Genomic DNA, 20,839 nt, shown 5'->3' on the forward strand with positions numbered 1-20,839 from the left:
TTCCCAAATCAGAGTTCTGCTGTGGGGATTACAGACCACATTTATCTTATATCTGAACTGGTTTGGTCTCTAGTGACGGGCAGAGCTGGAACCTGGACTGTAAGTTGGGTATGTAAAATAAGCATACTGTAACAAGGGCAAATAGTTTGTAAATGAATGTACAGCAAGTGTAGCGCAGGATAATCAAAATAACCTCCAGAGATAGAAGAACAAATATATTTTATAGAATGCATCTGCTATGAGACGATTATAAAATGTAAACAACTCTACATAACCACTTTGCTGTTAGCATCTGGCTGCACAGTACAGGGCAGTGGGGCTGATTTATAAAAACAGACTGTTACCATAGCAATCAGCTAGATTTAAAAGGCAAGATCATCCAAATGTATATTTCCGCTATGGGTAGCTAGCTAGTAGTGGAATGCACAACTTGCAGACAGCCAACCAACGCGCTCTTCTGCCAAGGCCACTAGAAGGGTGATAACACCTCTATGCTGCTGCAACACGGAGACAGAGCTAGCAGTCCTGGTGGCTGAATCCCTCCGCCTGCAGTCCTTCATAGACATAGGAAGATCCACTCACAAAGGAAATATCAATGTTGGCGGGCACTTGGCCTTGTAGTCTTCCCTCTCCACAGAGCTCTAAAAATGCAATGGCAATCTGATTGGTTGCTACAGACAACACAAGCATTTCAGCACCCCCTTTTTTTCATAAATCAGTCCCTATGTGTTGCAAGCAGCAAAATGTTACTGGATTTTTTTGTAAGTTTCATTGTTAAGAAACACAAATATAAAGTGTCTTAAATTTTTAAGAGAGAACACTAGTTTGATAAATAAAGGAAGCTGGTTATCGGTCGACCAGTATTTTGCAGCTGGTAGCCTCATAAAAGCACTTCTGTCCGGTTTGGTCTATTGTCCGTGATTGGGGCCCGCAGGAAAAGATCACTGGAAATGGAAAAGGGGGGAGGCCCCGTTCACTTGGGCCTCTGAGTCACTCCAGGGCTAGCACTCTTCCTCCTCCTCCTCCTCTTCCTCATCACCTGTGAAATGGTTCTGCTTCTTGCGCACATTCCAATGTAAACACTCAGCCAAGCTGTCAAACCAATCACTCACTGGATCCCGGAAGCAGATGGAAGGAACTGGGTAACAAGAGGTAGTGATGGTAATACTGAAAGGAAAGGACACAAGGTGTTAATAGGCAACTAGCTTAAGGATATGAATATGCAAAACCAATATAATGCATTACACTGTAGACATAATATTGTCCAGTAAGAAAATGCATAACTAATGTGTATGCATGTCCAAATTTATACACATCTGCACTCATAAAATATATTAACCACATACATGCAATCAGCTTGACCCCTTCCTCCACATGAACTCTAAAGCGACGTACACATGCTGGACTGAACTCAGCTGTGGCGGCCAATAAAGATCGCCTTGGCTGAGAATCTTGAGTTAATCTAGAGTGTGTACAGTGGCTGTCGGATCTTTAGTTATCCCCAATGCACGACGAGCACATTGTTCTCCCCACGGTAAACTGCTACACCGTACACAGCTTGCTGTTCCTCGCCCCCTCCCATAGAATCAAAAGCGTCACTAGCCTGGAGGCTAGTGGTGCATCGGTACAGCGTCAGCTCTGCACTGTTGCCTAAACAGGATGGAGTTCCAAAACCTGCAGGGCTACAGAAGTCCCTTGGTGTGTACAAGGCTTAAGAGCTGCTGTGAAACAATATAAGAGAAGCAGGTCCTTTTCCTTATATAGGTTAAAGTGAGCCAAGGCAAACCTCTGGATCCTGTAGAGGCTTCCCGGTCACTCCTCGCCGGGACCCTCTGGAAGATCCGGGCCTCACTCCTCTACAAGCACGGCAATGCTGCACCTGCACAGCAGCACAAGCAACTCTGGCTTACTGTGCAGGCACAGTATGGCCATGCTCGTGCATGAAGTGGACCGCAGCCTGGATCTTAAATCAGGCAAGCTTTGGTGAGATTTCTTCGGGAGGGTCTGTGAATAGCAACAGAGGCCCACAGGACAACGTTGGAAGCATCTACAGGACCTCTTCTTAGGCAAGTATGTGGTTTTGGCCCCAGATTCATCTCAGGTACACTTTAACATGAACATAAACTACAGCTGAAGCTTGAGTTTATAGCGTTTTTAATAAACATTAAAGGACTCACGAGGTGACATGTGACATGATGAGATAGACATGGGTATGTACAGAGCCTAGTACACAAATAACTAGGCTGCGTTCCTTTTTTTCTTTCTCTGCCTGAAAAACTTAAAAATCAGGTATGTAAGTGGCAGTTCCTGTCCGGGTCGGACTCTAGCGTAACCCTCACTAATAAGGAATTGCAGCCATAAAACACTTTTGTGGCAGTAAATGGCTTCTAAGAGCAGGAAAGAGAAAAAAAGGGTCAGTAGTTCATATATTTTAGCTCTGGCATACTTCAATCAATGTGTCATTGAGAAAGGCCATGAAACAGTAAAAGCTTAAAAAGTTGATTAAGATATAAAATAAAACTGTGGGATAACTTTAAATGTCATTTTTAGAAGGAGGAGGACAGATACAATTGTTTATCTCGGTTTGTTTTTTTTAAGCCTCAGATGTCCTTTAAATAAAAACGTATTTTAGATTTATTAAGCATCAAAAACATTTAGTAGAAATTTGATTGAAAATTGTTTTTGCAAGGGAAATACCAGCTGCACCAGTTTATAAATTATTGTCATTCCAACGCATTCCAGGCATCTGTAGGTGTCTGAGAATGTAGGACCCAGTGCAGCAGCTTCTTTTTTTGCCAACATCATGATTTTTATAAAATAAAAATAAGTTTGTGCAAAATTAATTTAAAATAACATTCTTTCAAATGCACACTAAAACACTGTGCCTGCAGCTTCACAGAGAGCAGGAGAAGAAGAGAGCAGGAGGATCAGTACATGCTTATGCAACCACTTGTAGGAAGTTGGTATTTGCAGCGGTAGATAGAAGAGCGGTGGGTTGCTATGCCAGGAACCATATGTGTCTTCTGGGGGGATTGCTTATCCTGCAGAGTGCTGTGCAAGTATCCTGAAACATGGGACGCTCCTTACTTCCATTGTCTGAAAGAACTGTAAAAAGTCACTCTCTCAATTTTAACAATAGTTACTGCTGTCCTTGCGTTTGTGCAGCAGTTTTGTCACTGCTCTGCCTCCTCGCTCTGCTGTCTTGTTGACAGCTGAGCTTCTGTATCTCAGTCAGGTGCCAATTTCACTGGCTCATAACCCTGTGACTACTGTGATCCAATCACAGTAATCATACAGCACAATAAGGAAAGGACAGTCCTGATCCTTAAAACACCACTATTGCAAAATTGTAAAATGCCTGTAAACACATTCAAATAAGAAATACATTTCTTCCCTAGTAAAATGAGCCATAAACTACTTTTGCCCTGTGTTGATGTTGCTTACAGGAGCTAGCAGAAATCTGACACAACCAACAGGTTTGGAGTAGCCTATCTCCTCATGGGGGGTTCTCAGGGGCATATATGTAAAAAGGCGTGTGGGGGAAAAGGGCGCCAGGTTTGCTGGTAGTAGAATCTTGCTAAAATTAGCGATATTCTACTACGAAATGTCCATAGTAGAATATTGGTATAATGTACTGATATTTGACTATTGCTAAACCTAACCCTACTCTCACACAGAACCCCCCCTAACCCTAATACCCCATCGGATGTGCTTAGCCCTAAAATCCCCCCTGGTGGTGCCTAATCCAAACCTCCCCCCCCTTCCCCGTGGTGCCTAACCCTAACCTCCCCCCTGGTGGTGCCTAAACTCACCCCCCCCCCCCCCAGTGTTGCTAACCCCCTGGTGATGCCTAAACCTAACCACCACCCCCCCTCCCCCCCCCGCCACGATATGTGGCTATAAAAGTAATATTACCAGCATGAGGGGACTTGCCCGCTATGTAATGCCGCAATATAGGTATCTACAAGCAATTTTTTTTTTCAGCAAGCCTGTGTGGAAAAAAAAATGTCCCCTCTTGCCAGTAATCGGGCGCCTCTGGGTTACATTCATTTATTTACATTCATTTACAATTATTTACAATTTACATTCATAGCTGCATATCGTGGCTTTGTGGAAACTGCAATTTGCGGCATATATTATGAAATTACGGCAGCCGCTATGCACTCAAATTTCCGTCTAATGCCACTTAACATAGCTGCCTATGGAAGCACCGTTTTTTTTAAGTAAGGGCTCCTGCGTCCTTTATAAATTACTTCATTCTCAGGATTTACTTTATTTTCAAAAGTACTTAGCGAACGGTAGTTGCTCCAATTGCCAAAAAAGTGCAAAGCAAGCAAGGAGTGTGGCCAGCATCTTTGTATAAATATTTTTCAGGGAATGTCTTTATAAAGAATAAAGGCCATGCTGAGAATCCTCCATGAAGAGATGAACTAGCCCAAAACGTGCTGGTTCTGTCAGATGTCTACTACCTACTGTAAGTAACAGCAACATAGGAGAAAAGTTATTTATGGCTCAATTTACTTTGGAAGAAATGTACTTTTATTTGTATGTATTTACATGTATTTTCAATTTTACATCTTTTTCGCGATAGTGGCACTTTAAGATGCCGGAAGACTCTGGTCCCAAAAGGGTTAAATGCGAGAGGGATGCCTCCTTAATCAACCCACTCGTGTGAGAATTATTTTTTGTCATCTAGCCAGAGATAATACACCATAAGGGCTCCCGGTGTCCCTGTGTTTTTTTTTCTTCACTTGCCACAGCTCCCTGTCCTTACATTACTCCATCCAGGAACTCAACACACTGGCATATAAAAGATGTCAAACAAGATAATTATACAGTACCTGCATAATCAGCTTGTATGAACTGGAAATACAGCTTTTGCCCAAATACATTAAAGTGAAATTCCAGACTAAAAATCTACTCAGCAGCACTGAAAAGGCTTGGTGTTTCTTTAACAGTTTCACAGCATCAGAACTTTGTTTTTCTTATCCAAGCCTCATTTTTGGCTGCACAGAAGCTAAGCTCCACCCCATCAAAGAAAACAGCCCGGGCATTTTTCCCGATACTGTGCAAAGCATGATGGGATTTCTGATGTTGTTCTTGTTGCCTAGCAACTGGGAGGGCTTATCAGGACACAGGACAGTTGGAACTGTGTCTCATGATCCTTGTCACCTCTTTTCAACCAAAAAGATGGCTGCCACCATGAAATCACAAACATTTGCCTGTTTTTTTTAAAACAGGGTGGGTAAGAGATTATATTACCTATCTATTTTAATTAACATAACTAATGTAACTTACTGACAGTATGTTTGTTTAGGCTAAAGTTCCTTAAGGAAATGTAGGACAATTCAATTCTGACAAATCGCTCTTAACACATCAGACTGTGTGTATTATATGTCACAGATATCGCTTCCTACTGCCAACTCTGTTACGCAGCCAGCTCTCACCTGTCTCCATGGCAAACTTCCTGCCTCTTTCTCCCGTCAAACGAGACCCAGGCTGTGTTCCGTGCATCAGGAGATAGCATGATCTGAAAAGAAGCAGTTTCCACAGGTAACTTCTCATGAATGGTAAAAAAGACCAAATTCATAAGTAACAAGAGATGATGTATAACCACAGTGTTCAATCAACACTTACATGTAATGCGTAACGTGACGTGTATGTGTATGTGTATGTGTATGTGTATATATATATATATATATATATATATATATATATATATATATATATATATATATATATATATATATATATATATATATATATATAGATATATAGATATATAGATATATATATAGATATAGATAGATAGATAGATAGATAGATAGAAGATAGAGAGAGATGGATGATATCCAATAAATGTAAATAGTGAACCACTTGTATACGATATTTCCTGAGCTGGAGGTGGAAAAAATCACACAATGGCCACAATTCACTAAGCTCCTCTCCTGTCTTTTCATTTTTGTGCTGTTTCTACTGTTATCACCATGGTGATAAAGCATTTAGTATTCACTAAGCAATTTACCTAAGGCAAAACTTAAAATAAGGATTCTCTCCTTAAGTTAAGGAGTTATTTCAAAAGTTAAGGTCTTAATCCTTAAAGGGAACATAAACTGAGAAGGATATGGATTTTTCCTTTTAAAATAATACCAGTTGCCTGACTCTCCTGCTGATCCGGTGTCTCTGATACTTTCAGCTACAGCCCCTGAACAAGCATGCAGATTAGGTACTCTGACTGAAGTCAGACTAGATTAGCTGCATGCTTGTTTCAGGTGTGTGATTCAGCCACTACTGCAGTCAAAGATCAGCAGGACTGCCAAGCAACTGGTATTGTTTAAAAGGAAACATCCATATCTCCCTCAGTTTAGGTTCCCTTTAAAAATAACAACATAATTCTAAAAATAAAGACATGATGTTAATTCACAGAGAGAAATGCAAGTGATAACTGTAAAGTGTGTGAGGAATTATTACCAGGCTTGAGCTGTCATTAAGTGGAGCGTTACTACAGACTGCAATGTAAAGTGAAGCATTCTGAGCGGTCCACTTTATTTTTTACTAGTTTATGCATAAGGGAACTCTGTGTAGAGATTAATACACAGTGGGCACACAAAGAGGGAAGGAGAGAAAGAGACACGATGCATATAAACATACACAACCACACATACACACAAACAGAAATTCACAAACAGACTCAGTCACAAACATACAGCCTCTCAATCTCCTTCCCTGGTTGTCCTACACAGGCTGTAATCGTCCTGGTAGCAGGAGGGTTGGAGCTACATCCTGCGTGTGTGCTCCTCCCTTCCCTATCTACTGCATCTGAAAAGAACTACTGAGGTGATAACTTAACCTCCCTGGCGGTCTATTAAGATCGCCAGGGCGGCTGCGGGAGGGTTTTTTTTTAATTAAAAAAAAACTGTTTCATGCAGCCAACTGAAAGTTGGCTGCATAAAAGCCCACTAGAGGGCGCTCCGGAGGCGTTCTTCCGATCGCCTCCGGCGCCCAGAATAAACAAGGAAGGCCGCAATGAGCAGCCTTCCTTGTTTTGATTACATCGTCGCCATAGCGACGAGCGGAGTGACGTCCTGACGTCAGCCGCCTCCGATCCAGCCCTTAGCGCTGGCCGGAACTTTTGTTCCGGCTGCGCAGGGCTCGGGCGGCTGGGGGGACCCTCTTTCGCCGCTGCTCGCGGTGATCAGGCAGCACACGCGGCTGGCAAAGTGCCGGCTGCGTGTGCTGCTTTTTATTTCGCTCAAATCGGCTCAGCAGGGCCTGAGCGGCGACCTCCGGCGGTGATGGACGTGTATAGTCGTCCATACCGCTGAGGAGGTTAAAGGAATACTATCAAACTTCATCAATTTCTGGCAGTAGCATAAATCAAAATTCAATCAACAGTCTGATGGAACACAGCATATCTTTTTGCTGTGCAGTGTCTTATTTTACCTTATAGATTGCGTCCCCTGAGAAACTGACGGCGACGGGGAATGGGGCAGCTCATTATATGAGAGGGGATTCCTCTATGACAGTGTAGCAGTGCCTATCCTACTTTCCCCACATCATAGCGCATTATTCAGCGCATGACCCGCCTAAGTAGCCTGCTATGAGGAGCGAGAGACAAGACAACCTCTCTCGCTCCTACTCTGCCCAGCCAATCTGCCTCAGGAGGCTTCTGTGTGTCGGGCTGCCGCCGCTGCATCGTCATTGCTGTTTGCTATGGAATGGCAAACACATTAGCTGGAGGAGGGCGTGTCATGAGCCTTCCTCCCCTTCCGCTCCTGCTTCCAATGCTTTCAGGAGCAATGACACGCCCTCCTCCAGCTAATGTGTTTGCCATTCCATAGCAAACAGCAATGACGATGCGGCGGCGGCAGCCCGAGCCCGACACACAGAAGCCTCCTGGGGCAGATTGGCTGGGCAGAGTAGGAGCGAGAGAGGTTGTCTTGTCTCTCGCTCCTCATAGCAGGCTACTTAGGCGGGTCATGCGCTGAATAATGCGCTATGATGTGGGGAAAGTAGGATAGGCACTGCTACACTGTCATAGAGGAATCCCCTCTCATATAATGAGCTGCCCCATTCCCCGTCAGTTTCTCAGGGGACGCAATCTATAAGGTAAAATAAATAAAATAAGACACTGCACAGCAAAAAGATATGCTGTGTTCCATCAGACTGTTGATTGAATTTTGATTTATGCTACTGCCAGAAATTGATGAAGTTTGATACTATTCCTTTAAGGAAAGGAGTGATAAGACAACACTCTCACTGTGAAAGCTTATCACTGCACCTTATAGCTTCTTAATGGTCAGTTCACACTTGTTTCAAAACCGTATTAGTGGCTCCGTTTTTTTTTTTTTACCCTGGACAAAAATGGAGCCACGGATACTAATGTTAAAAATAGTGCCCATCTTTACACACTTCAAAAAAACGATCAGTGGGCTCAGTTTTAGGAAACTGAATGGGGAGTCTGAATTTTGCAGATTTTTATGGAGCCCGGATACCCACAGAGGAAGGCAACACAAAAACGTCTCTCCCTCAACACAGAGTACTTTTGCACACAAAACGGATGCCAAAGCAGATTGCCTACTGCCTGCTCCTCCCCTCAGCGTCATCTTTGCGGACCTCTTTATCCAATAGAAACACACAGGAAGGAAGGACACATTTTTGACATGTGGAAATGTATGCTGCAAAAGCACAACATTTTGAAAAACAGACTAGTTTTCAGATAAAAGGATCTGTTTAAAAATGCATTCCGATCTGCAACCTGACAAGTGTGGTCCAACCCTTAGTGAATTAGTGAGTTTAGTGAAAACCTTAAAATACTGATTGATGTGTGGTGATAAGTTTTCACCTGCCTTATTATCACTAGTATGATATGTTTTTCATTAAGGTGCATACACGTCGCCCGTCGGGAATTGTGCCAAAACCAATTCCGGGCATGACCTAGTCATGCTTGGCGAAATAAAGAATTCCTGATTCCTGATCAGGACACAATCCGCTAGGGCGACATTGTTGGCTGGCCAGCCTGTACAGATGCGTGTCAGCTGAATACTGAATAGGGGTCAGCAGGGCAGCCATCAGGGGGGGTACAAGAGGGACAGTAGTATAGGGCCCAGGAACGGTCTGGGGCCCAAACAGTGGCAGTGCCACTCAAGCATCTGCTGGCAATTATTCTACTGTGGCATAACAGGAGTTGAGTGGTCATCTTCCTCTTCCCTGCTGCGTGATTGGTGAACATGCATCAATGCAGGGGGGAGGGAGTTATGGGCACCGGCAGGTTGCTTTGACTCTACCCCACATACCGTGGCTCTGCCCCACACAATCTACCTATCAGATTGTTATTTGGTGTGAGGGGGGCCCTGTAGGTTTGCCAAAAATGGGGCCCAGAAAATTCTGATGGCGGCCCTGGGGGTCAGAGATAAAGCCCTTAACCAGTACACTACCCAGCCACTTAAAGGGAACTTGAAGTGAGGTATATAAAAAGCTGCCATATTTATTTCCTCTTAAACAATACCAGTTGCCTGGCATCCTGATGATCTCTTAGTTGCAGTAGTGACTGATTCGCACATCGAAACAAGTAGGCAGCTAAACTTGTTTTGTTGAAAAAAATGTAATCTGCATGCTTGTTTAGGGTCTATGGTTAAAAGTATTATAAAATCAACAGGACAGCCAGGCAACTGGCATTATTTAAAATTAAATAAATAGGTCAACCTCCATATCCCTCTCAGTTTAGGTTTCCTTTAAAGCGGACCTGAACTCAGAACTCCCTCTCTGCTCTAAAAGATAAGCAACAGCCTAATAACCTGTAAAGAAAAACCTCTCTTTGTTACAGCTGATACAAATCCTAAAATAAATCTACAGTCTGTCTACTTCCTGCTTTCATGGAAGCAGACATATTGTTAACATCCTGTGTTTACAAATTAGCTGCTCTACCGATGCAGCTGAGAGCTCAAATTACAGTTGAGATTACTCAGATGAGGGAGGATTAGACAGGTTAAATTCTCTAAAAACATACAGGGAGCAATTCTCTATGTTTTCCTTCGGTCCTGTGCAAGACATCAGGTCATTTAAGGAGATTTTCATTCACAAATGTCATTGGAAAAGAAAGTGAGCAGCAATCTCGCCAACTCACATAAATTACAATAAAAACCTGGCAGATCCTTTTCCCCACTTATCTGAATCTAGATACTAATGACTTAAACAGGCCGTACACTGATTTAAATCTACTGTAAATCTAGATCACAACAAGCCGCATCAATAGTAATTTGCCACAAAATATGAAATTATGATCAGACAGAAAAGTCCTGTCAATAACACATGGCTGGGAAAAGGCAGTAAACTGACAGCCCGTAGCATTGCACTGTATCGACAAGTGCAATGCTGCGGTTCTATAGATATTATGGTGAAATGTATTGGAAATCTGTGTGCAGTGTATGGATGGATTTGATGCATCTCTAATCAAATTCAGATCTAAAAGGGAATTGATCTGTTTGTCACATTGGGAGGCAATCTAAATGTGTCAACTTTAATATTGTTACTAGCAGCACCTGCTGAACTAAAAATCACTTAAAGAGGAACCATCACGAAAATCTTAAAAAGTAAAACACATACAAATAAGAAGTACATTTCTCTCAGAGTAAAATGAGCCATAAATAACTATTCTCCTATGTTGCTGTCACTTACAGTAAGTAGTAGAAATCTGACATTACCGACAGATTTTGGACTAGCCCAGGCTTGGGCAAACTTGGCTCTCCAGCTGTTAAGGAACTACAAGTCCCACAATGCATTGCAGGAGTCTTACAGCCACAGTCATGACTCAAAGGCAAATGCATTGTGGGACTTGAAGTTCCTTAACAGCCTAAGGGCCAAGTTTTCCCATGCCTGGACTAGCCCATCTTCTCATGGGGGGTTCTCAGTGTTTCCTTTGTTTTAAAAAGCACTTAGTGAATGGCAGTTGCTCTGTCCAACTGCCAAAATAGTGTACAGCGAGCAGGGAGGCCGGCCAGCATCTTTGTATTAATCATTTTCAGGGAATGTCTTTATAAATAATAAGGGCCATGCTGAGAATTCCACATGAAGAGATGGACTAGCCCAAAATCTGTCGGTAATGTCAGATTTCTACTGCCTACTGTAAGTGACAGCAACATAGGAGAAAAGTAATTTATGGCTCATTTTACTCTGAAATGTACTTCTTATTTTGTGTGTTTTAAATTTTAAGATTTTCACAAAAGTTCCTCTTGTGCTATGCGTCTGCTACTTTCTTCTGTACATGATGCTTGCAATATAATTGCTTAAACCATATAGCTCAGTCAGGAAATAAATACTACTTACTTTTAGCTCTACACCTGCTGGGACAACGATTGGCCGAAATGAGAGGGAATGGGGACAAATTGGGGTGATCATAATAGCAGGTACATTGGGGTGAATCATTGAGGCTCCAGCTGCTGCTGCATACGCAGTGCTGCCCGTTGGCGTGGACACAATAACCCCTAAAGAAATAACAAACAGACAAATAACAGAAATAATAAGCAATACTTTTAAAAAAGTGGTTGACTCAATACTGCCACCTACAAATAAAACCTTGCCACACTCTGAACAGCAGCATTCTAGATTATGCTTTGTGAGTGGACATCAGTGGATTCTTGGATTTCTGATAGCAAGACAGAAGCAGTAGAGTGTTGTACCGTGTTAGCCATGAGTAAAAGCAAGGAGTTTTGAATCAGGATGATACCATTTATTGGCTAACTTAGGGATGGATAAGGCAGAATCTCACTGTTTATCCATCCCTAAGTTAGCCAATAAATGGTATCATCCTGATTCAAAACTCCTTGATAGCAATACAAAAGCCATACAATCATTCTGTGGAATGATTGTTTTCCTAGACATGTACTCTTATCCTGGATAAATGGGCGAGTTTAAACTCTGTGCAGCCAACCTGTGAGATGGGATTTTTTTTAGTGTAGGGTGAATATGCTGAAGGCATATCTACTCAGCCATTTGTTTTTCTGGCCCCCAAACCAAAATACCAGTTACAACCAATAGTAAAGTCATCTTGTGTCTACCCTAAGAATCTAGCGGTTAGACAGAGGGCAAACTTTTAGTGGTGGCTCCAGTTGTGGTTCTGATGGTCAGGGATAAACCTCACAGCTATGAACTGCCACTGTTTCAACCACTGCCATCAGATGCTCTGCCCCATTTATATATCTCCTGGCCTGTACACACACTAAAGTTGACTGAGGCGGTGATAACTACCTCCTATGCTAATAATCTGGTGTGTGCACAGCAGCCCAAGACCGCCACCCGGCCAGGGACCGGCCAGGCGGTTCAACAGCTGATAGCTTTGTTCTTTCTTCCCATTGTGTGACGTCACATCTGTGCCGCTACATCACCCCCCCCCCCCCCCCCCGACGTTGCAACGGAACATGTTGTCAGCCTATAGGCTGGCTACGTGTCTGTACAGCCTCAGCCCAGCGATGTCGCCTGGGGGACCTGTTCCTGATCCCCGACAGGTGACAGCAATCTTGCATGTGCCTTGACAAGTAGATTGACAAGAAATTACAGACTTTTTTTTACATCCGACAGCCTTGAGTTGCATTGCATTTCTATATTAGCAAGTTCCTAGTAGGAGATCTAATATAATTTTTTATGTGATTGGGAGCTGGGGGGTACAACCAGAATATTGTATTTATATGCTTTAATACAGTTATGGTTTAAGGAGTTATTATCTTTAAGAAACCATAAACTGCATCTATGCAGTCTTCAAAATATTTACCATCTCCTTGAACTGTAGTAATGAGGTGACCATTTAGGAAGACATCTACATTGGATAGATAAGAAGAAGGACCTCTGTCCACCACTACTTCATTCAGAACCTACAAAGTTAAAGACATTATATTACTTCCACAAGTCACCAGAATACACTACACGATACAAGTAATAGAAACAAACATTAACATTATTATTTACATCATTATTTCCAGAGATGCAGATACCCTAAGCATTGCAAGTTACTTAATGTGTAGTTCAAAAGCCCCGGGGAGCAATCGAAAAATTGTATGAGGAATCATGGTTATTGTGTGCAAGACTCATCACTATCATTTTCTTAAATATGTTTTTATAATAAACTAACCACAAAATATTTTTCTTTCCCACTGTATTTTTATAGAAGGGTTTTCTTATATAGAACAGACCACCATGTATGATGTATCAAGCTCAATACTCTACAAGAGGGGAAAAGAAGAAATAACATCAGGCTCAAACTGCATACTTTATACACCTGAATTTGTCCAGTTTCTCAAAGAGAAGTTAGCATCTAGTTAAAAAAACTTCCACTTCACAAACTGGAAATCAGTGTGACTTTCATACTTTGAACAGTGTAACTAGAACACTGACACAGAGAACACCCCACTCTAAATGCCAACCAGGGACCCCAGATCTTAGTGCATCTGACCACCTCATCTAACGCCACACTAATTCTCTTATCTGCTAGATGATAGTTATTCCATCCATAACCATTGGGATTGCCAAATATATTTTTCTCTGCTCCCTAGAAATGATCTTGCTGCTACCAAAATGAATCATCAGTTATCTACACAGTTTAAGATCACAGAAGACTATTTAAAAAAAATAAAAATCTATATATCTATATTCGATATGTGCCTTCACAGAATTATTATTATAATTATTTATATAGTGCCAACGTCTTACGCAGCGCTGTAGAGTAGATGGTCTTGTTTAACTGTTCCTCAGAGGGGCTCACAATCAAAACCATACTATAGTCGTGTGTCTATGTATGTATCGTGTAATGTATGTATCGTGTAGTGTATGTATCGTAGTCTAGTGCCAATTTAGGAGGAAGCCAATGAACTTATCTGTATGTATTTGGGATGTGGGAGGAAACCAGTTTACCTGGAGGAAACCCACACAGACACTGGGAGAACATATAAACTCCTTGCAGATGTTGACCTGGCTGGGATTCGAACTGGGGACCCAGTGCTGCAAAGGGAGAGAGCTAACCACTACTCCGTGCTGCCCCAGCACAGAAGACATAATATCTAAGAAAAATTATTATTTGAAAGCACAGTACCACTATAAGTTACAATAAGTTACATCTAAGGGTAAAATTGGACATCTTGTTAGGAAGATGAAAAGTAATGATATCAACGATTAAGTCCAAACACTCCATCATATGGTGATTATGGTGCTGGGTTTTATAAAGCCTATTACTGGACATAGCTCTTCCCGAGTCCTTTTCGAGAAGTCTGAGTCTGTGGCCTGTACACTTGCAGTCTGTATATTATGATGATGGCAAGTGAAAGAGCACCTGCAGTTTCATCAACACAGCCCTCTGGTACATTTGAGCACTCAGGATACTAAGTTATCAGATGGGGTATTTAGATTTCTGCCTAGAGATTAAATTCAGAAAAGGATATGACATTTTTATGATAGAGTAGCTACAAAAACCATTTTGTGACTTACTGTAATTGAAAAACACTTTTCTTTAGCACGCTGTTGGGACTCTGCACCCTGTTAAAAAAAATCATATTCTTTATACTGAAGTCTGTAGAGGACCCTAGAATTTTCAGCTGCATGTTAACTGCTTCTCAAGATTTCTGTACAGAATGCAAAATAACATTTCAGCTACAACTTGCATGTTTTTAATTATTACTGTAACAGGTATGAAAACAAGGGAAAACAAGCTGTCACCACTGCAATTGGTCTAACCATAAGATGGATTAATACATAGGTGAGGATAATTCACTCTGCTCTATGGATGATTTTCTCTCATCTATGAAGGAGTACACAACCGTGTTTCAAATGCAAGATAACACAGATCTAGGTCAGTATAAAGTGTAATATTATACATATATATATTATACAATTAGCCTTATTGAATGCAAAAGCGTGACTAAAACCAATTAAAAATAAGAAAAAGCAGTGGAGATCCTACTGCACATTGCGGCCGGAACACTCATACACTCCGCCTCCACACACAGAACTACTAATGACTGGTCAAGTGATGCTAGCTAGATAGCAAAGGGCTTGAATCCAGCATTTGTCCACTGGCGGCATAACGACCTAGATCCGCGTTGTTTTGAATGTTAGTTATACTGGATGCTGCATGCCATAGGATGCACAGCAAAATAAACCTACAGAAAAATGTGGGGCGTCTGGATATACTCCAGGCATTCCGGATATGGATCTCATTGGGCCTTTATCTGGGAGCTGAGATTCTTCAGGATCATATTCTCGAATATTCACCTAGATATAGGATCATGTAAGGTAAAAATCTTAATGTATATAATCCTTGACTAAGAACTGCTTTATTGGAACATCCAGAATCTCTCAGGTATTTGTCATAGCTAGAGACTTGTGCTGTAATGGTCTGCCTCTCTTTCCATTATCCCCTTTATCTGTTGCTATTTATTTGTGCAATGTATATCTATGTATATTTTACTTTGTTGTTGTTATTTGTGGGCTTTGACCCCATTAACATTTCTGATACAAAAGAAAAGAAAACAAACCTCCAAAGCTTTTAATCCATCCACAAAATGATAAGAAAAAAGGTGTGTTTGGCGTTCTACTTAAACTAAGCATCATTTTAGTTCTTTCACGAGCATCTAATAAGTAGTAAATCTGGCAAACAAGACTCACCTGATATTTGGTCTGTTTGACCTTTTCCTTCACAGGTTTACTAACAATAAGGCCATTCTCCTCCACACCATTCTGCACCATGGATTTCTTCTCCCTGTGCTCAGTTGACACCTTCACCTTTAGCCTGCTGCGCAAGACCAGCGCGGCATTACCTGCAGGAAAACAGAGACACTTCCGTCTGCCATATCCTTAAACATGCAAAGCTTTCTGCTGTGTGCAGCTACTCTTGCAGGATGATGAAACTTTCTGGAGAGTTTTTCGTTACCTTAAGCTAGTTACTATGGTTACAAATAAGAAAATATTTCAGCTTTCTGGCAAATTTTAAAAAGAGCGTGCATAGAATACTGTCAAAGAGGAGTAACACGTACTGCCCAGTGTCATAAAGCTCTCATTTTCAGGTCAGGGTTCCTCCAAACTGGTTTCATGTCTGTTATTTGAAATATTATTTTGAAACAAAATGCTAAAGTAAAGTTTGATTTTTTTTGTTAAATAGGGAACAAAGATAGGTGTAAGTTATGTTTCTCAGTTTATTATAGAGAGGAATGTGAGCTCTTTTTTTGCAGGGAGGAGTACCAGCAAGTTTGTATAACCAATTTTTATACCACTTAACGACCAGGCAACGCCGATAGGCAGCGGCTGGTCGTTTGTGGATTTCCGTGGAAACGGCCGCTCAAACGAATGTCAGTTCACGGCGGGGGGCTCCGTGAACAGCCTGCAAGCCTCCGATCGCGGCTCGCAGGCGAAATGTAAACACACTGGGAAGAAATCCCCGGTATTTACAGCGTACGGCGCTGCTGTCACGGCGATCAGACCCCCCCAGCAGGACATCTCCCTAGTTGGAAAAAAAGGGGGGAGGGTAGTCTGGTCGCTCTGCCTGAAATCTGATCTGTGCTGGGGGCTGAAGAGCCCACCCAGCACAGATAGTAGATAAATCATGCGGTCCTTAAGTGGTTTTAATAAAAGTAGAGTTAAAGGAATACTGTAAGGGGGTCGGGGGAAAATGAGTTGAACTTACCCGGGGCTTCTAATGGTCCCCCGTAGACATCCCATGCCCGTGCAGCCAATCACCGATGTTCCGGTCCCCACCTCAAGCCCACTTCTGGAATTTCTGACTTCAAAGTCAGAAAACCACTGTGTCTGCGTGGCTGTGTCCTCGCTCCCAGTGATGTCACCAGGAGTGTATTGCGCAGGCCCTGTACGGTCTGCGCCTGCGCAGTACGCTCCTGGTGAGGTCAGCGGGATCGAGGACACGGCCGCGCAGGCACAGTGGTTTTCCGACTTTAAAGTCGGAAATCCCAGAAGTGAATCGGAGGCGGGACCGGTGCATGGGTGAGTGGCTGCGCGGGCACAGGACGTCTGCGGGGGACCATTAGAAGCCCCGGGTAAGCTCAACTCATTTTCTCCCGACCTCCTACAGTACTCCTTTAAAGCTGAACCAACAGCAAATAGTAAATACAGTCCACCATAGTAGTATTTCCCACAACTACCTGTATTTCCAGTATAGGATCATGCTGACCAACAGTGGAAGAGCAATATAATTCCAGCCTCACAGCTACTATTCTCTGACATGCCCAGCCAGCACTGCAAGCAGGGCCGGGCCGAGGCGAGAGAGGCTCCAGCTTTAGGGCGCAGTGTAGGAGGGCGCTCACAACTCACTCAGCTATCACTCCCCTATTGTGTTTGGAGCAGAGAGCTATAATAAGAAAAGGTGATACATGGCAGTGACTGCAAGCCAGATAACTAGAGATTAAAATGTTAGGGGCCCTGAGGCGCCTCAGTCTAATAGCAATCAGTGTATGACAGCTGAAGTGGGAGGGATGGAGGGGCATACTTTGGTGTCTCAGCCTTGGGTACTGGAGGATCTTGTCCCGGCTCTGACTGCAAGTACATCAGCAGGTAAGATTCCAGTCACAGGAGTGGACAGCAAACAGAGGAGCAGCATCCAGTTCAGATCTTACAGAAAGGGCTGTAGTTTTCATATAGTATAATAAGGGGATGGCCACAACCATGTACATGGCTCCTTTATGCGGAAATTGATTATTCCCATCATAAACAAAAGGACTGAGTGCTTTTACTGAGTGCCAACTAGTCCCCACTAGAGAGATCAGCAGAGGTAACTGTTCTTTTTTTCAGCAAATTGCACTCAGACAAAAGAATGTGCCAATCGCAGGCACAGGCTATTCACCGAGTTATCATTAACTCCGCTCAGACAATACAGAAATGCCAATGCTTTGCCCGCTGAAGAGGAGTTTGGCTGCCCGTGTGGTGACCTCCGGGAGTGTTCTTACCTTCTATAACCTGAGTGACTTGCGTCTGGAAGTTGTCAAAGCTGAAGGGGGTGAGGAACCCCAATGATCCCAAATGGAACGCCATCACAGGAGGGACACTGTCCTGCAGAGAGACAAGAGAGTCAACTGCCTGCAAATACAGCATACAAGACACAAACACTATATTATATAGTAATGTATTCACAATAATGACTATTCAGTGGAATCTCCCGGAACAGAACCTGTTTGTGGGATTCACTTTCTGCTCTTCAGTGCTAAAAAATAGGATTACTGCTTTTAAAACAATCACATTTTGGTCAATGCAGATCACTAGTACTGCATTTAATATAAACTAGCAAACATGCTTAAATGGAATAACTGATCACTAACCAAGACACTTATTTCTTCCTAGAAGAAGTAGCATGACATGCCCACTGACTTGCACTGTGCACTACTTCTAAAGTGGCAATCTGTGGCAAACCTTGCTGTTCTCTCTTATACCTCATTGCCACCTATGGTAAACTGTAAGTCAGTGATCAAGCTTATCACCACACAAAGCTAGTCAAATAGCATGAAACAGCTGAATTCTAGTTGGAAGAAACATCTAAAACCTGGGCTTCATTTGTGTTATTAACTCATAAATGTACAATTTGTCTAATGAGAGATTAAAATACATTTACAAAATAGAGAATGTGTCAGGCTTTTAACTATTAGTCATATTACTACTGTTTACTCTGTTATGCTAATGACTAGGAGGTCCACTTTAATACACCCCCTAATGCTGGATACACACGGGATCGAACGGATCGAATCGATTTTTTCCAACATGCTCGATTCGGATTTCGATCGTTTCTGGCGTCGATTTGCATGTTAAGTATGCCAAATAGACGACAGAAACTATCAAAATCCGAATCGAGCATGTTGGAAATAATCGATTCGATCCGTTCGATCCCGGGAATCGAACAGGAAATCTCATGCTGTGTATCCAGCATTAAAGGGAGATGGTAGTAAGGCTCTCTGCAGGAAGCTTTATCTCCTCTCCTATCCCAAGATTAGTCTTTTTCCTTAGCTGGCTGAACCTCTATGTTTGAAACTCCAGCCATATTCCTCCCATCCCTCCTGTGTCATTCATGGCTTCTGCACCAAGGTGGAAGCTTGCAAATGTGGTAAGAGTGGGATTGTAATGGGCCTTCCCACTCTGGGGTCTCCATGTACTAATAGAGTCTCGATTTATAATCAAGGAGAGAAAGCAGGTTGGCACATGCAACATTAGTGTAAAAAGCAGCTTTATTCTATCCGGCTGTAGCAGTACAAATGTAGCTTCATGAAAGTTCCTACCCGATCTAGAGGCTGTGGGGTGAGGTGGGAGCGATGGATTGCCTGACAAATGTTTCGCTCACCTGAGCGTCTTCTGAGGCACTGCGTTTAGGTGAGCGAAACGTTCATCAGGCGGTCCATCGCTCCCACCTCACCCCACAGCCTCTAGATCGGGTAGGAACTTTTATGAAGCAACATTTGTACTGCTACAGCCGGATAGAATAAAGCTGCTTTTTACACTAAGAAGTTGTATGTGCCAACCTGCTTTCTCTCCTTGATTATAGACTGTTATGTACTTTTTCATGGGTTTGAGCACACACTTTGTGATACCAAACACCCGATCTAGTACTCTGTTCCTCCACAGTTAAATTTAAGCCTGCAGCGCACTAGCGATTGTAGTGCCTGTTGCTGTTACCCTACATGTTGTGAACTAGAATCTCGGTTTAGTAATACTGACAAACATGAACACCATATATGCAACTTTACCACAACCTTCAATATTTTTATTAACTACAAATCTGTACATATATTTTCAAAAGTTAATCAAGGATAAATCTGTATCCTAGGCAGTTGTACCCCCATCCCTGTAGTCGTTTTTTAAAAAGAGGCTGACAAACCTGTTGGGTCAAGCCAAATCAAGGATTCTTAAGTAGGAGGATGGCCATACCAATCACCATACTCCCTGTCCACCCACTTCCATATGCCAGCCTCTTCACATGCTAACTTATAGCAAAGTGGGGATGTGGCCATGGGACCAGATCATGCTCTATTCATTTAATTAGCCTCTGAATTACGGCTGTAGCTGGCTTATTGTATAGGCAGAGTACAGACAGATAACACCATGGCTATCTTTGCTGTACTTGGAGCACCATACCAAGACGTTGTGATGAATAAAACAACATGGCTGTCTGCATACCTAATTTCTAAAATGAATAGAGCAGAGAGATTGGCAAGACTTCACAGTATGCAATCTTGGCCTTAAAGAGGCAGATAGAAGGCTGCCATCTTTGTTAACTTGCCAAAAATGCCTGGTGTCAGTAGTGTCTGAGCCACACACTAACAACAAGCATGCAGCCAGTGAATTCTAAGTGGAGCCAGAATACCTGACCTGTATGCTTGTTCTGGGCCAGTGATAAACAAACAACAGCCAGCTGTATACATCTCAGATCAACTGAAAATATATGACACAGTTAATCATAACTATCAACTGAAAACATGCCCTACCTAAAAGCGCAACATAGTTTCAGTCCACCCAAAGGCTGACTAACTGCAGTGAACTACTGAAACCCTGCTGGTCTAGGCTCATTATTTAGTATGAAGTAAGCAGAAAATGAGTAGGTGCTGAGGCAGGTGTCACAGTCTAACAAAGTGCCACAGGGGACCCGTTTCCACTAGTGCGGTGCGAATCCCTGGGATTCCACCGCTGACAAAAACGCATGCGGATGCGATTCTGCGTGCGTTTTTTGCCGCGATTTCGCGTGCGAATTCGCATAGGCAGGGTCTATGCGAATTTAACCATGTCACTGCCTGGTCCAATTTGTATTACTTTGCGTGCGAATTCGCACGCGAAATCGCGGCAAAAAACGCACGCGCGGTTTCCCTATCAA

General features: G+C 42.6%; 1 protein-coding gene across 11 annotated transcripts in view; it reads right to left on the reverse strand.

Annotated features, from left to right (window-relative positions):
- Positions 1-202: 202 nt before the first annotated feature.
- Positions 203-20,839, reverse strand: part of NADK (NAD kinase) — a 137,574-nt gene continuing 116,937 nt past the window's right edge. For 10 of the 11 annotated variants that reach the window (XM_068240635.1, XM_068240634.1, XM_068240631.1 and 7 more), the window contains 7 exons: positions 17,937-18,039; positions 15,649-15,800; positions 14,473-14,520; positions 12,767-12,866; positions 11,326-11,483; positions 5,448-5,530; positions 203-1,167 (listed from right to left, as the gene is read on the reverse strand). In XM_068240635.1, coding sequence (XP_068096736.1) covers positions 1,002-1,167; positions 5,448-5,530; positions 11,326-11,483; positions 12,767-12,866; positions 14,473-14,520; positions 15,649-15,800; positions 17,937-18,039 — 810 coding nt within the window. In that variant the 3' untranslated portion in view covers positions 203-1,001. The remainder of the gene's footprint in view (positions 1,168-5,447; positions 5,531-11,325; positions 11,484-12,766; positions 12,867-14,472; positions 14,521-15,648; positions 15,801-17,936; positions 18,040-20,839) is intronic. The other variant, XM_068240640.1, reaches the window with a different exon arrangement.

Source organism: Hyperolius riggenbachi, chromosome 6 (assembly GCF_040937935.1).
Source record: "Hyperolius riggenbachi isolate aHypRig1 chromosome 6, aHypRig1.pri, whole genome shotgun sequence".
In the NCBI taxonomy this organism is placed as follows: domain Eukaryota; kingdom Metazoa; phylum Chordata; class Amphibia; order Anura; family Hyperoliidae; genus Hyperolius; species Hyperolius riggenbachi.